The following is a 16,978-nucleotide window of genomic DNA, read 5'->3' as shown; positions in this document are numbered from 1 at the left end:
TACTTGACTACTTCTACAATTCCAATTATCCGCTAATAAAAAACACATACAATTATAATCGAAACAAAGTTTAATTATTAAATTTTTAAAGTTTAACAAATAATTTAATAATTTCGGTTGCTAAAGTGCTCCCAGACAATACAACACCGTAATGAAACTCCGTCGCATAACAGACACATTGATGAAGACGGCACACTCAAAAGCCTAACATTGTAACATCACTCATTTCATCGGTAGTCGGTTGTGTAGTGCATGAAAGAAATGTTGCGCTCTTATGTAAATCGTATCTTTTGCCTGTCTGGACGTACGTACCACGTATCGTTACAGGGTACAATCACTACAGCTTGATTGTAAACCTGGAGTGGTGACAGAAAAGAACTATAGTAGTGATACGAGTCGATGTTAGGTTAATAACGATTATCCCTGTCTACGTAACATCGACGCAACAACAAATTGTTGCCTGACGGCGTTGCGTTACAATGTTCTCTTCAATGTCTGGACACATATTTAGACATGCGTGTTACAGTGTATTTTTTTATAAGATTTTGTTATATTTTCAGGAGAAGAAAAACATTTTATAAGATTGTATGTTATGTTAGACGCATAATATCCTTTTAAATATAAAGTAAATATACATTATTTTCGGACTCGCCTAACATTTTACAACAAAAAAAGGTGTCTTGAATTTTTTACGTAATACTAATAACCTATTAGAAAAAAACTGATTTATTTAATTCAGCGGCAACAAAAATAAAAGATAATATGGTATGGTAAATTGTGCCCTGAAGTTAGGGACTGTACTTATGAAACACCCTCTATCTATAAGGGTGAATTAATGTAAATTAAATCATCTAAATGGAAAGAAAAAATAAAATAAATGATCTCCTATTGTTTATGAAACTGAAAAACGTTTTAATTTCCATGTAAGTAGGTATACAAGTTGAATTAAATATTAGCTATTATTTATTATTTATTCACCATTTAATTTTTTTCATAAATTGCTTAACAGCTCATTCATTAATTTGGGCAATGTTTCCATCCAATTTTTTTTCTTGTCTTCGAATATTGACAGAATTTATTTTTAAAATATGAAATAAGGCAATTGACGGTTCCGCCCTTCCAAGCAAGAATGTCGTAAATGATGTTTTGTTCGTTTTGACAGCTGTTCCGATTACTTTCAATACCGTCCACATTTTCACTTAGAAATTCATAATCTTGTAGATAAAGGTTTATTTACAATTTTTACTACAATAAATAAAAACAGTAAATAAGCTAAGTAGCTAAGATCTTCTCTTTTTTTAACTGATTTTAAATAGTTTGTGATGTAGATGTGATAGAAAAATTACTTTAGTTTTTCGTAAGCATAGTAGGGCAATGTTTAATGTAGGATAATATTCTGTCCTGGACTTGGGTTGTGTCATCGCCAAAAATTTGTGGTGGCGTATAATCAATATTATATGGGATGCTTAGGTACTTTTTGAACCAAACGTGATTACGTATTTCTAACTAAGTGATACAATTGTTTTTCGAAATGTAAAGTCATCATAATTTATTTTGTCGAGCATGAACTGCAGAGATAATATACTTATTCACGTTGAAATAATAATCATGATAGTTTTGGGATTAATCTAAATATAAAAATTGGCATTATCATAAATTACATATTGTCTTTTATTAAATATTTTAATACTATGTAAATAGGTATTTCACATTTATAATGGTGATAACTTTTCTATTGACGTGTTTGTTTGCTGTTGGCATTATGATTCTTTAGAAATGTATTAAGTTGCCATTAAAACAGACTATAGAACATTTTAAATTTTTAAACACATATTATGAACAGAACCTATTTCCATTGAGCGAAAAACTGTATTTCATTATTAGGACTCCTATATAAATATTTTATAACTATAACACATGCTAACAGAATTTAATTATGTCATCTTATGGATATATAGATAGGGTCGGTTCTCAAACAAAATATGTCAAAAATAATTACCAAATAGAGCGGCAAAAGATCTCTATGGAAATATGAAAAAAGCTCCATAAGAGTAGCTAAAATATTGCTAGAAATTTCAAATTTGAACTTATTTAAAATTTTGACTTTTTACTGTAAAAACGTCTCTTGCGTTTTTTATTTAAAATTTCTGAATGATTTTGGTGCACAGTTGTTGTTCGATCTTAGTAATGTAAAAAGTGAAATAAACGCCCTTTTAATTTGTTTATTTTTAGATGTTTTGATTACATTATCACAAACTTGGTAAAAGTATTTCCTAACAAATTTTTATGAAAACTGATTAACATGGAAATAAAAAATAATGGCATATTTTCGATTGTTACAATTTCATAGTCCACAAAAAAGTGGGTTGTGTCGTGGATTAGGTCAGTATATCCTATATTATAGTAGGTACTTTGACATGCTAAATCCGAATAGTCAGTGATTGGAAAAACATTCTAATTTATAATATCAACTCCGTAGCTTCATAACGGCCATAACGCCATAATCTCATAAATCAGGGTGTGCAAGTGATGTGAAATGTGGGTGCCCCAAAACTCACACAAGACGTAATTTTGATAGAAAACACAGGTTTTTATTTAAAAACTCTAAACTTTTTATTGATTCGGATAAATGACCACGGTTTTGCTGACACTCTTGTCGTTACCATTTTGCATAAATGTTGCAGAATTTCGTTGATACAGCGCTCAATTTTCTCCCTCAAGTCGTGGTGGGCTTGTTGGCATAGACCACAATCACATGACCTGGGCGGCCAATTCTTATCACGAAAACAGGAAATTACACGACCACGAACTGACTAATGCAGTAATTGAATTGTTTATCGGGCTGTACGGTACATGGAACCGTCTTCTTGAAATCACATACCGTCTACATCCATATCTTACAATTTAGGCAAACGTAACAAGTGAATGTATTTCTTTCTCGCTGATTTTCTGAACCCCAAATGCGACAGTGTTGTCGATTAACGAGACTATCAAAATGAAAATGAGCCTTAATCGCTGAAGACGATTTTGAACAAAAATCAGTATTCACTTATTCCATAATCCATTCAACGAACTCTCTTCACTCTGCGTAGACAGTAGGCTTCAGTTCTTAAGTCAATTGAACTTTGTAAGCATGAAGATACAAATCTTTCGTGAGAATACGATGTAGAGAGCTTCTCGAAATGTCCAATTCTTGACCACGGTGCCGAATTGATATTCCTGGACTCTCAGCATAACTCTCATTAACTGCTTCGATGTTTTGTGTTGAACGACTTGTTGTAGGATGGCCAGAGTGTTTAAGATCACTAATTGATCTAGTCTCCCCGAATTTTTCAGTTAATCTCTCACAGATGGAGTTAAATTACTGTTCCACCCATATTTTTTTTTGTATAAAAATAACTGCGAACTGTAGGTGCTAAACCTTCATAATTTTTAAAATAGTATTCAACAATAAACAACTCGGTATTCTTTCGTTTAGCGTTCCATTTTTAATAATCCTGAACTGTCAGCTATCACTCTGTCTTTTGTTTATCACTTATAACAACAAATGATCTTTGTTCACTAAAAAATAGGTTTTATTAGCTTTTCAAAATATTAAAAAGCTTAATATTATTATTAAAAAATCTTATAAAAGGTTGTTCTCGTTTCAGGTCGACGTTGATAACTTTGAATATAAATAAAAATTATGTTTTATACAATCAAAAACTATTATTAGGTGTCGACTCGGGACAAGAGGATTTCTTGGTTCCTTTATATGATCTTTAATGTGAAGTTTAATTTTATGAAAAATCACACACAATTTCCTTTTCATTAAGAATTATATAAAACTAAGAGATTCAGGATTATACTGATTTATTTCAATACAAATACCTACTGAAAAAATTATAGCAAAATATTAATTAAAAACAATAACTTTAAGGTAATGTAACCAGGTTATTACTGAATTTTATGTATCAATATTTTTATAGCAGAGTAGAATCCTTGTTAGAAAAGCTTTTAATTTTTTTTTATCCACAGTTTCGGGCATCTCGTATTAATTAATGCTTTGCGATATGAGCACTGAACACCACTACACGGCATTATGGAAGTTCTGGCACCTATGTGCTGCGCCACCTATACAGCAACGAAGGGAAATAACATTTGTACTCAGAATAGAAGTAATTTATATACAACTAAACATTTTTTACATAGTAGATAGATATCTTTTTTTCCTAATTATCGGTCTGAGATAATTATTCGACTTCATTTGACGAGAAATTAGTTTATTAGGTATGTACCTCTAAAAACTTACAAATATAAAACAAATAATATAAAATTAATTATAAAAATTCACATTTGTTGCACGATATGTTTCGTAGCATTATTTCTATAGAATAATACAATTAATTTATAGTGTTTAGAAAAATTTTAATGTACAAACTGAATTTTTTCCCAGTTGAACTTTTTCAAATTACCAAGTAGTTTTATTAAATATGAAATAGAATGAATATTGTAAATAAATTATTAATGTTAGTGTATGTTCTGTAATCTCCGGCACCTATACAAAGCATACTTTTATTTTTTAGAACTGGTAGTCTGAAATGTATTCCATGGTTGATTCTGTAAGTAGGTAATATACAGGGTGTCCCTGAATAACGTGTACAACGGAAGACCACAGATTAGCTTGGCCGCTAGATGGCCTCAAAGTTGGTGAACATTTTTTGAATTTTGTAAATAACTCGAATACCTATTAATCGATTTTGATTATTTTTGCTTTCCATTTACACATTTTGGTGTTATACAGAGTGTTTTTTTAAACCTACAACCCCTACAAAGTTGATGTATGGTGATAATATCCGTTCATAACTTTTTCTTCTTTCGGGCAATAATGGCAACTATTTTTTATCTGATAGGTGATACTACTATTTGGAAGTTTTTGAGCCGCTTGTAGAATTTTGATTAAATGAGCTGTTTGGGTACAAAATATTTTTTAAATGTCTACATTATCGTGCCACCCATACTACAATACTTAAAAAAGTGCTAGTAGGCACTGATTTTCACTCACCCAATATTACAAGGTAGTATGTAACTTCATACGTCTCTGTCACTCCCAAAATGAAAGTCAATTCTCTATGTCAATGCTTATGTTACATGCAACCTTATTATTTTCACATCTCAAAATATGTAAATTTGTAACATACGACTTTGTAATTTTGGGTGAATGTTTTGTAGGCTGACTGTAATTTTAGTCTGATTTTTAAGTCATTGTGCCTGACAATTCTTAATGAGTGGTTACGACGATAAAATATACCACTTGTTACTTCATTTTTCGATATGGATACACAATCATACGATGAATTAGAGTTATTTACAATGTGCCTAATTTTATTCAAATAATTAGAAAAACCAACTCATTGATTTCAATATTATTGCCCCTGTTATTCTACCCAATAGACTCAATGGGGAATTTTATTTAGAATTTTTGCAAAACACTTTACACGAGTTATTGGAAGGTGTGCCGTTATTATTCAGAGCTGACCTGTGGTTTATGCATGATGGAGCTCCAGCACATTTCACTGTAAATATCTGGCAATATCTGAACCAAAGATTCCTTCGTCGATGGATCGATAGAAGGGATAATGCTTCTGTTAACTGGCTTGTACGTTCACCAGACTTAACACCTTGCGACTATATCTTTGGGCACTGTGAAAACAATAGCTTCCACATCTAACACTGAAGGAGAGCTGTGCAGACATATCCTAATTGCCATAAATTTTTTAAAAAAATGACCTCAAGAACTGCAAAGGGTGTCCTTTAACTTTCTTCTCTGAATTAACCTTTGTTGTACAAACAACGATGGTCATTTTGAACAGTTTTTATAGTTGTACTAAAAATAACATCAACTTTGTTACTTATCTCCAGCATTTTTTATTGTATTTCATTGTTTTTACAAATTATCTTAATAAAATTAGGCATGTGTATTCATATCGAAAAATGAAGTAATATATATGTGGTATATCTTATCGTAGTAAATACTCATTAAGAATTGGCAGGTATAATTACTTAAAGATCAAACTGAAATTACAGTCAACCTACAAAATCAATGCCTACTAGCACTTTGTTAAGTATTGTAATATGATTGGGAAGATAATGTAGACATTTAAAAAATATGTTTTTGTACCTAAACCGCTCATTTAATAAAAATTTTACAAGAGTTCCAAAAACTTCCAAATAGTATCACTTATCAGATAAAAAACAGTTGTCATTATTGCCCGAAAGAGGAAAAAGTTATGAACAGATATTATCACCGCACATCAATTTTGTAGGAGTTGTAAGTTTTAAAAAACACTGTGTATAATACCAAAATGTGTAGATCGAAAGCAAAAGTTCACACCCCAAAGATAATCAAAATCGATTAATACGTGTTCGAGTTATTTACAAAATTCAAAAAATTTTCACCAACTTTGAGGCCATCTAGCGGCCAAACGAAGCGATTTCGGATATAGGTAAATTAGCCTAAATCCGTCTATTTTGGGTAAACGAATCTGTGGTCTTCCGTTGTACACGTTATTCTGGGACATTCTGTATAATTGAATTATTATCTTTAAACGTCCTAAGCTGTTTGTTATGGGGCAATGACGTTGAAAGATTTCCATTATTCAACAAATTTCTGGGATAATCCCTTAAATTCGTTCTGCCCGATTTAAATTAAAGGTTACCGCCTTATTGTGTACATCACCAGGGTTGTAAAACTGGGTTTCAAATAGGAAGGTCCCGGCAACCCCCTAGTGAGAGGCTGTCCACACCTCCCTCGTTCTTAATTATCTGAAAGTGAATTATTATTGGTTTTATCTAGGATTATTATGTAAATATTAGATATGCAATTTGTACGTATTATAATTCTTTGGAAAATAACCTAGCCAAGTTCGGTATACTTATATTTTAATTATGGTACATTATAATTATTATTACACAGGCGCACAGAAAAAGAAAAGTGGTTTGTCTCAAAGACTTATGTATTTTGATGCGCTGAATCTAAATCTAGGGCCAAAATTGCTCCATCATCGTCAATTTTTTTAATCCCAATAAAAATCGGCCTTAAATACAGAAAATATGAAAAGTATTTTTCAAAACTAGAGGGAGTCCAACTTCGCCTTTCGTTCCCTCTATTAAAGGTATTAGCATTCTTGACAGTACAAATACATCTTAAAGTTTCAGTAATTTTCGGTTGGTTATTTTGGTTGCAATACTGTATTTATGTATGTCTAGGGTACAAACTGCTGGTTTTCTACTCATTTTGAGAAACAAAACAAAAGAAATTCCCATTTTTCCTTTATTTCTTTTCAAATTTCTAATGATGAAATTCAGTTGAGAATCTTAGATGATAAACCTTTCAACGAAATTTCGTTTCCTGTTTGTATTCTTCTCGGAGCCCATTTTATTGTCTGTGCCTGTAACCTGGACACTTCCACATGGTGACGGTGGGCAACAGATCCACACTGGCAGAGTGTCTGGGTAAACAGAAGGAATTTCCCTGATTTTAGGGTTATTGTTCACGGTATAAAAATACTGGAGCTTGATAAAGTAATTCCGACTTCGGATTTTGCTTCAGCACGTCAAATAGATAGAAATAGCCCTACAGTAACATCCATTGTGTTTTTTACAATTCTTCCAAATGCTATACCCTCCAGAGTGGGATTTTCCGTATTTAAAGGTGGTGTTTCGACGATTTAAAACAAATGAGGGGTGATATACAGGGTGATCCATTATCGGTACGGGGCGGCTGTATATAGGAAACTAGACAAGACGGGTAAAAAATATGGCCCAAAGAAATTGATTTAAATATTTTCAAGTTTGAAATTTCACCGCTAGAGGGCGCAGCTGCTATAGTGTTACAGAAAATTGTAATTTTTTCGAAATTTCGTTTATATAAACTAAGTTGAAAATACACTTTTCAGATACACTGTTAAGCTCTTCATAAGTTTTTTTCGAACTTTTTGTTGTTGTTATTAGCAACGCCAGTATGAAGGACGGAAATTTTTAAATTGTCATAACTTTTAAATGCTTTAATCGATTTCAAGAAACGAAGGCTCATTTTAAAGAACTGTTAATAAAATTTATTTTTATGATATGGTAATAAAAATATTATTTTCCTCCGCAGTGGTAGACGACACTAATCAGAAAAGTTTTGTAATTGCCTACGTTTACTAAAAAAATTAAATGCAGCGATATAGGTTTTTTTTCATGGTTTGATTATTTTTGGGGTGTGGATTTTTGCTTTCAATCTACACAGTTTGGTGTTGTACAGAGTACTTTTTAACATCTGCAACTCCTAAAAAATTCATGTATGGCGATAATATCCGTTCATAACTTTTTTCTCTTTGGAGCAATAATGACAACTATTTTTTATCTGATAGGTGATACGATTTGGAAGTTTTTGGGCCTCTTGTAGAATTTTGATTAAATGAACGGTTTGAGTACAAAAAAATATTTTTTAAATATCTACATTAGGTATCGTGCCACCCATAAGTGTTAGTAGGCACTGATTTTGTAGATTGACTGTAATTTCAATCTGATTTTAACTCATTGTACCGGACAATTCTTAGTGAGTGTTTACGACAGTGAGATATACCATACCTGTTACTTTATTTTTCGATATGAATACACACATATGACGAATTAGAATTATTTACGTGCCTAGTTTTATTAAAAAATTAGAAAAAACAATCAAATACAACGCATTGATAGCATTATTATTTACCCTGTTATTCTACCCAACAGACTGAATGGCGAAATTTGTTTAGAATTTTTGCAAAACACTTTTCTGAGTTATTGGAAGGTGTGCCGTTATTACTCAGAGCTAACATGTGGTTATGCATGATGGAGCTCCACCACATTTCACTGTCAATGTCCGGCAGTATTTAAATTAAAGATTTCCTCGTTGATCCGTCGGTCCGTCCTGTTAACTGGCATGTTCGTTCACCAGACTTAACACCTTGCGACTATTATTTTTGGGGTATTTTACAACAATGTATGCTTCCACATCGAACACTGAAGAAGAGATGTGGGAGACATGCAAATTGCCATAAATGTTTTAAACAATTGCCCTCAAAAACTGCAAAGGGTGTCCTTTAACTTTCTTCGCCGAATTAAAGTTTGTTGTAGAAGCAACGGTGGTCATTTTGACCAGTTTTTATAATAAGTTTGTACTAAATCTAATAACATCAACTTTGTTACTTTTATCTCCAGCATTTTTTATTGTATTTGATTGTTTTTACTATTATCTCAATAAAATTAGGCATGTTGTAAATAATTCGTCGTATGTACGTGTGTGTGTATCCATATCGAAGTGACATGTTTTGTCACTTCGATATGGATATGGTATATCTTATTGTAGATTTTTTTTTGTACCCAAACCGTTCATTTAAACAAAATTCTACAAGAGGCCCAAAAACTTCTAAATCGTATCACCTATCAGATAAAAAATTGTTGTCATTATTGCCCGTAAGAAAAAAAAAGTTATTAACGAATATTCAGCCTTATTCTATAACTCCTAATCGAATAGAAATGTATAAAATCGAATCGAGATCAACCCATCAAATCGAAATTGGGCAACATCGGTATTCTATAACTTGTTTCGACGTCTACTATCGAAGTTGTTGGTAGAAGTTCATCATTTGCATCGAAATGCTCAGATCGAGTCGAAATGTTGGCAATTCGTAAAGTATATCCAGTCTTTGGAACAGACCAGTTTTTTTATTGTGTGTGCGTGTGTTATCGTATAGCACTAGTTTATGCACAAATGTTCACAGATTCACATTGTTAATGTTAATTACAAATAAGTAAGTATTTTTAACACTTTCTTTAAAGAACAAAACTAACCACCAAAGAAGACAACCAAAAAAGCACAAAACTAACAACCAAATAAAGGGAAATGATGAGTTCGAATCATCAGCAAATATATATATACAGGGTAAGTAGGTTCATGCAGCATCGATTTGCGAGTTGCGATTAACGATTTTACGATTTATGCGACAAAAATTTAACATACGTTCATGCACATTCGCGAAAACTAGTTACTTTTAACTTTTAAATTTCTTGTGTTACTTGCCTTGCCATGCCATGCCATGCCACAGCCAAGAATTTTAGATATTCTTGGGTAAACAAAATTAAGCAGCATAACCTAAACTCACAAAATATTTTTGTGATTACATACGCAGGACATTAGACAATACAATATTAATAATCTGTGATACCAAGACATTCATAAATAAACATTCTTCAACGATGAATGTGATAAATAACAGTGATTATCATATGTTATTTATTGTCAATAGCGTAGAAGATGATTGCATGTCAGAAATGATCTTGTGCCGTGAGAGCGTTATTTTAAAATAGGAAAGACCGGAGGACTATTTTTTTAAAGTACTTTTCAACTTTTCACTTTACAAATAATGTAGAAAAGAGAAGATTAATTCTCTTATAAACATAAATGTTATGCGTTTTAAGAAGTTTCAGCTAGGTAACTATTCATTTTCATCGTGCAGATTACCATCTGTTATTATCATAATTTGGTAATGGAAATGAGATGAGGTGTGAGGTTACATGATACTAATAAGTATTTTAATTACTTGTGAATTACGGAACTGGCCGGACTGCACATGCGCAGTTTGTCAAAATTATTGCGATAATCGCCAAAAATAGAAACCGTTTCTATTTTCCCGCCCCCTATATTTAAATTTTGCGATTCTCGGAATATATTGAAATGAAGAAATGGCTGTCAAAAATCTTTTATTTCAACCTATCAAATTCCGCAAATCGCATATCGCTACTGCATGAACTTACCTTAACTATGAGGAATAAGGGTCCGTCATGAAATAAAAGATTCTCCTTTTCCCCTATTTATTTAGTGTTGTATTTTATACATAATTTTATTTATGTTAATTCATATTAAGTAAATGCACTCATTTGTATATTCGAAATATATCACCTTACATTGCATCTAAAACCAATAGTATTGACAAAAGAAATAAAGTAGGTATAACTTTTAGAAAAAAATTAATTAACTTATTCCTTCAATTTCTCAGTTATATAAAATTGAAACAGATTATCTACAGTAATCCCAAAATAACTTGGATAGGAGACTCTTTTAAAACGTCGAGTGGTATGCGCCAATGGTCAGAATCACGCAAAACCTTTACCATAAGACCTGTCGTGGACGACGGGCGCTTCCCGCCAGAACGAAAAAACCGTTACAACTTCGGCGCAACGTGATTGGCTCCCGCGCCGAAGTAACGGTTTTGTGACGTAACGAACCTTATAAAAAGGCCCTGAAAAAGGGAACAGGGATTCATTCCGCGCTGACCACAACCCCGTGAGGTTGTGCATCGTAATTTATCGTTCTACGAAAGTTTCGAACTCGCAAGTTCGAACTGAGCTATTTTGCCGTGAGCAATTAAGTCATTTAAGCCCTTTGCATTGCATTAAACCCCGTGAGGTTTTTCACATGTAATTTGCCGCATGCGCTACATAATTTCTACGTCCTAAATTCTCGTATTTTCTAAATTACTCGCCACTGAGGTCGCGGTAATTTATAATTAAATTCATTCGCTACGTGATATACAGGATATTCCAAGAGTCAGTTGTCTGAGCACCGACCAGCAATTGACTCACAATAAGAATTCGTTGACAACAGTCTATCTACGACATTCGCAATTTTCATTGCGAATTAAAAACTAAAGAATTCAGTCTGTGATTTTTATTGCGGACTATAAACTTTTCCGCCGTGGCAATCGTGTGCCTCAACGAGGGATTTACCATCAGTGGAGCTAATTGACCGTTGCCGAGCGCCTGCAAGGATTTACGGTCTCTTGGCCCCCACAAAAGCAAGAACAGGAGCAACTCACCAAGAGGCTTTGCACTGGGTTTGACGCCGGCGTCTGCCCTAAGCCCTAGAAGCACCAAGACAGAGTCAGCGTTCTAACGACAGGGTGCGACAGTAAGCCGCCCTCGAGGAAGCGACTAGGCCCAAGCAAGAAAAAGACGACCATCGGTCACCCGTGAAATATAGCTTCGTGCTCGACTGGCACGTCGTAAACCGGGCTTACGTGCGGCCAGTTTCCGGAAACTGATGAGGTGGTGAAGATTCGCGCTCGCGTTTCGCGTTAGGGACTTTGCTGTGCGCACCACCGGCACAGGGAGGTCCTTAAGAGAAGCAGGGTAGGGTTTTAAGAACATCCCCCATCAAATTTCCAATATGGAGCCAGAGCATTGAAGAAATGGCGCCCAACGTGTAGGGGCCACGCACGAGCCAGCTACAAGCTATCCGAGATGGCGGGATATGCTTGAAAGTAGCTGGACGGCGAGGATGTCCGGAAGGACATCGACCCCCGAAACTACCCAAATCGAAGAACTCGAACAAGGAGTCCTGACCTGGAGGACACTCGACGCGACAGGACCCGGCGAGATGCCTGTCGCCGCCCCCAGACGATCCACGACGCCGCGTAGCCAGGAGCGCGGTAACGATATCAGCGCTGATGTCGAGCAGCGGCTGGCCACTCGCGCGATGCTGTTAGCCATCACAGCATTAACCGAGCGGACAGAGGCCCTGCAACGGCAGCAGTTCCCCCAAAAGCCAGAATTTGATTTCCACGGCAGGGAGGACGAAGACCCAGAGCAGTACCTGCTAAGGCTGGAGAGGCACTTCGTAGAACACGACGTGGAGGCCGAGCACCGGATGCGAGCGGTGCGCAGCACCATGCACGGGCCGGCCAAGCGTTGGCTTGCGAGGCAGCCAGTGGGCGTCACGTACGAGACGTTCACCAGGAAGTTCGAGGAGGAGTATAACGGTGTGGCAACGCTTTGCGACCTTACCCGGAAATTGTACGGGGAAGTACAAGGCCCGAGTGAGAGCGTCCTGGCGTTTATCACCGAGAAAGTCGCGCTGTTCGAGCGGTTGGCACCTGCGACGCGGAGGCGGCAAGGGTGCAGATCGTCATCGAACAGATGAGACCAAACCTCCGTACCTACGCGCGTCTAGGACACTTCGGCACAACCGAAGAGCTAATGCGCGTGATATCCCAGATCGAGGGCGATCTGGCATATCAACAGGCACCCGCAGCTTCGAGTGAGCCTAGGCCGGCACCGCGCGCCTCTGCGCGAGAGCAACACCCCCGCGGGGACCCCGGCTAACTTTACAGTTAGGAAGCCGGAGGATCACCGCCCTAGTGGATTCTGGGGCAGGCGTTAACCTTTTGCGGACAGAATTCGCCGAGCACAGACGAAATGAAAATGGACCTCGCGTGCAACTAGCTAGCCAAGGAGCCAACGTAGAGACCAGCGGGACCACGGATGTGGAATTCACGCTGGACGTGGCGACTCTCTCTACTGAAATGCTCCTGGTCGACGACCTTTGCGAGGAATGCATACTGGGTCGGCCATGGTTACTAGAGCACCACGTCGTAATGGACTTCTCCTAGGGGATGATCTATTATGGACGCGAACGACGCCGCTGCGTATATTGGAATGGGACGCCACTTGAAATAAATAACGAACAACGGGATGAAATATGGGAAATACTATGCGAGAAGATTCCGCCTAGTTTCGAAGAAGAGTGCCAGGAGGTCCTGGGCGAGTACATGGATGTGTTCTCGATCGAGCCTAGGCCGGCGTCGACGAAACTAGCTGAACATCGCATAGTTCTACGCAACGACTACCCCGTAAATACACCACAATATAGATGTTCGGAGGAAAAGAAACGAATAATTAACAAGGCCTGTGAAGAAATGTTGCAACAGGGGGTGATCCGACGAAGTACATCAGAGTACAATTCACCAGCCCTGCTTGTGAAGAAGAAGGATGGTAGCCAGCGCTTCTGTGTGGATTACCGTAAGCTGAATGAAAAAACGCTCGTCGAAACAGGCACATTACCCCCAATTGACGACACGCTTAAGGAGCTGGGTGAAGCACAGTACTTCACGACCCTAGACCTTAAGGCTGGTTATTGGCAGGTATCTGTACACGAGACGTCTAAGCGATACATGGCGTTCACAACACCAGACGGCGGCAGCTACGAGTTCAACGTCATGCCCTTCGGGTTATCTGGAGCTCCAGGTACCTTCCAGAAGCTCATGACGGAAGTACTGCGAGGCCAATTACATCGTTTCGTGAAGGTGTACCTAGACGACATCATCGTCTATAGTAAGACGCCGCAGGAGCACGTAGAATACTTCAGACTGGTGTTCGAACGACTCTGACAACACGGACTGTGCGTCTCACCCGAGAAGTGCAGCTTCGCCGCGACGCATATAGAGTACCTAGGGCACATCGTCACCAAGAACCACAATCTGCCACAAGAACGGCACCTTACGCGTATACAAGAACACGCGCCGCCGAAAAACGTCAAGGAGTTGCGACAGTTCCTCGGGCTTGCCGGATGGTTACGTGAATACGTGCCGCGGTTCGCCTTACTGGCAGCTCCTCTGACAAATCTGTTAGATGCAAACCGACGGTTCCGCTGGACAGCTAGGGAGCAGGAGGCTTTTGACGAGCTCAAGCTTGCTTTAGTTCACCACGAGCCCCTGCACAGGCCAAAAACCGGCCTGCCTTACTGTCTGCAGACCGACGCCAGCGCCGTAGGAATGGCCGCCGTGCTATTCCAGGAAAACGACGACGGCACCAGAAGATTAATTTCCTGCGCGTCATCGAAGTTCTCGAAAACCGAGTCGAGGTACCACGTGAACGAGCAAGAGGCCCTTGCGGTGATTTTCGGTATTAGGAAATATCGTCAACACCTGGAGGACCGCGAGTTCACCCTCTACACGGATAGTAGAGCACTTCTTTGGCTAGACCGGTACAAAGACGAGAAAACGAAATTAACCCGGTGGGCCTTAATGCTACAAGGATACCGGTTTCGTATCGTCCACGTACCAGGTCGCGTAAACGAATTACCAGACTTTTTATCACGGAACCCCGAGGAGGAAGCGCGTGAAGAATGTCCACCCGAGACCGACGACAGGATGTACCCGGTCGTGAACCACGTCGAGGAAGACGCAGGCCGAGAACAAAATCCGCCGCTGGAGCAAGAGGAGCTCCAGCTCGTCGAGGATGGTGACCACGTACGTGCAGTGAATGCACCGGGAGGACAAGATGACAACCGGTCCAACGAGGGAGAAAACGTTGAGGAAGCGAACGACGAAGATGAACCCGTCGAAGAAGAGATCCAAGAGGAACCGCCGAATCTTGGAGGGCTACCCGCCGAAGACGTGCCGCTGTTCGAGCGCGTTCAGCGAGCACAAGGCGAAGACGACCAGTGTCGTACAGACAGGGCTAGGCTGTACCGCATACAGCGCGATGGCCCCGAAACGGAGACGGAGCGTCGTATCGCCGAGGCCTACATCTTCGAGCGAGGCTATATCTGGAGGAGATATGGCGATCGCCGCGCATTGTACGTACCAGGTACAATGCAGGAGGAAGTTGTAGAAGCCTACCACGACGCCGTACTCGCCGCACACCCAGGGCGAGACGAAACACTTCGGGCCATCCAGAGGTACTATGACTGGCGCGGCATGCGAGAAGCAGTCGCCGACCACGTCAAAGCGTGCCTCGTATGCGCGTCAACCAAGGCCGGAAACGGGCAGCCTAGGGCTCCGCTCCGACCTCGAGTCCCCACGGATGCGGCACACACCTGGAGCTTTGACGTTCTAGGGCCGTATCCGGAAACACGCCAAAAGAACAAGTACGTTATAATCGCTGTGGATATCTTCAGCAAATGGGTGGAGGCCATCGCCGTACCGCGAGTACGCCACCAGGAGATGCGAGCCTTCGTCCAAGACATTTGCACGAAATGGGGGTATCCACAAGCGTGCATAACAGACAACGGAGGAGTTTTCCGCGGAGGACAATGGCTGAGGTACCTGGAGGAGATGCAGATTACCCCGTATTACGCCGCGGTCTACCACCAGCGGGCGAACCCAGTGGAGCGCCGGGTTCAAGAATTCAAAAAGGTGCTACGAACCAGACGTGACGCAGATCGTAGGTGGGACGCCTACATCAACGAAACGCTGTTCGTACTCCGGAATAGAACCAACGCCTCCACGGGGATGACGCCCAGCGAGATCATGACGGGAGGTTTGCTCAAACGCCCCGGCGAATGGGTGATACCCCCGCAGGTCGCGCCACCCGCTCAACGCACGGTAGAGGCCCGTAATGAACGGATGAGAAGAGCCAGGGACCGCCAGCAGATTTTTCAGCGGAATCTCTACCCCGAACCCCGAGAAGCACCGCTAGAATTCGCCGTCGGTGAGGAGGTCATGACACGTGTCTGGCCAGGGACATCCGCCGATCCGTTTTGCGCCAAGTGGACAGGACCACACCGCGTCGTGCGTCGAGAGGGAGAGACGACGTATACCGTCGAAAGGGACGGCGCGCATGCGCGCATCCATCTCGACGATCTACGTCCGGCACCGCGACGCGTCGCATAAACGAAAGAATTCAAGAGGAAGTGTATTCAAGGCACGCCGACGTGGGAAGTGAGCTCGACGGGCCTCGAGTGAAAACCAACCGCGTACCGGCGCCGCGAGTGCAGCGAACCCCCCCAAAAAGTGGCTTACGCATGGCATGCACAGAGACGTTCCCCGCGCGCGTTTGCATGACCAGGAAGCATGAACTTTTGCAACCCCCTTTCTTTCTTCTGCATTTTTGCACCTTTTCGCTTGAGCATCGCATTTTTGCATAGTGCAATCTGCATGCTTAATTTTAAAAACCTATTTATAATCATAGTAATAGTCGTTTTCGTATGTTATAGAGAGTTGAACCACGGACCTGGCGAGAAGGAACCACCGTCGGGGCCGCCCTACGCCATCGACGCCGTCCCCACCGCACCAGAGCCGGGATCAGGGCAGTCCAAGAAGACCTGCGACCTTTTTCCCCGTCCCTAAGTTCCCTCCTGCAGGTTTCTCGCTCGCTCTTCCTGCAGGCAGTAATCGAGCTAGCGGATTAG

General features: G+C 39.7%; 1 protein-coding gene across 1 annotated transcript; it reads left to right on the top strand.

Moving 5' to 3' along the window:
* Window positions 1-13,460: 13,460 nt before the first annotated feature.
* On the top strand, window positions 13,461-16,916 carry LOC111692476. The gene is made up of 3 exons (XM_023456513.1): window positions 13,461-14,198; window positions 14,265-16,381; window positions 16,784-16,916. Exons 1-3 carry the CDS (start codon window positions 13,461-13,463, stop codon window positions 16,914-16,916), a joined length of 2,988 nt encoding a protein of 995 aa, XP_023312281.1.
* The last annotated feature ends 62 nt before the right edge of the window (window positions 16,917-16,978 follow it).

The sequence above is a fragment of the Anoplophora glabripennis genome, unplaced genomic scaffold (genome assembly GCF_000390285.2).
Source record: "Anoplophora glabripennis isolate ALB-LARVAE unplaced genomic scaffold, Agla_2.0 scaffold1627, whole genome shotgun sequence".
In the NCBI taxonomy this organism is placed as follows: domain Eukaryota; kingdom Metazoa; phylum Arthropoda; class Insecta; order Coleoptera; family Cerambycidae; genus Anoplophora; species Anoplophora glabripennis.
The sequence above is the reverse complement of the archived record's forward strand: the minus strand, read 5'-3'. Positions and strand labels throughout refer to the sequence as shown.

Excerpts from the sequence above, each read along its gene's own strand:
- LOC111692476 (XM_023456513.1), top strand. The coding sequence starts at position 13,461 with ATGATCTATTATGGACGCGAACGACGCCGCTGCGTATATTGGAATGGG. Across the intron at positions 14,199-14,264 it reads GTAAGACGCCGCAGGAGCAC|TGCAGCTTCGCCGCGACGCA; the intron begins GTAGAATACTTC and ends TCACCCGAGAAG. Across the intron at positions 16,382-16,783 it reads CGTCGAGAGGGAGAGACGAC|AGAGTTGAACCACGGACCTG; the intron begins GTATACCGTCGA and ends CGTATGTTATAG.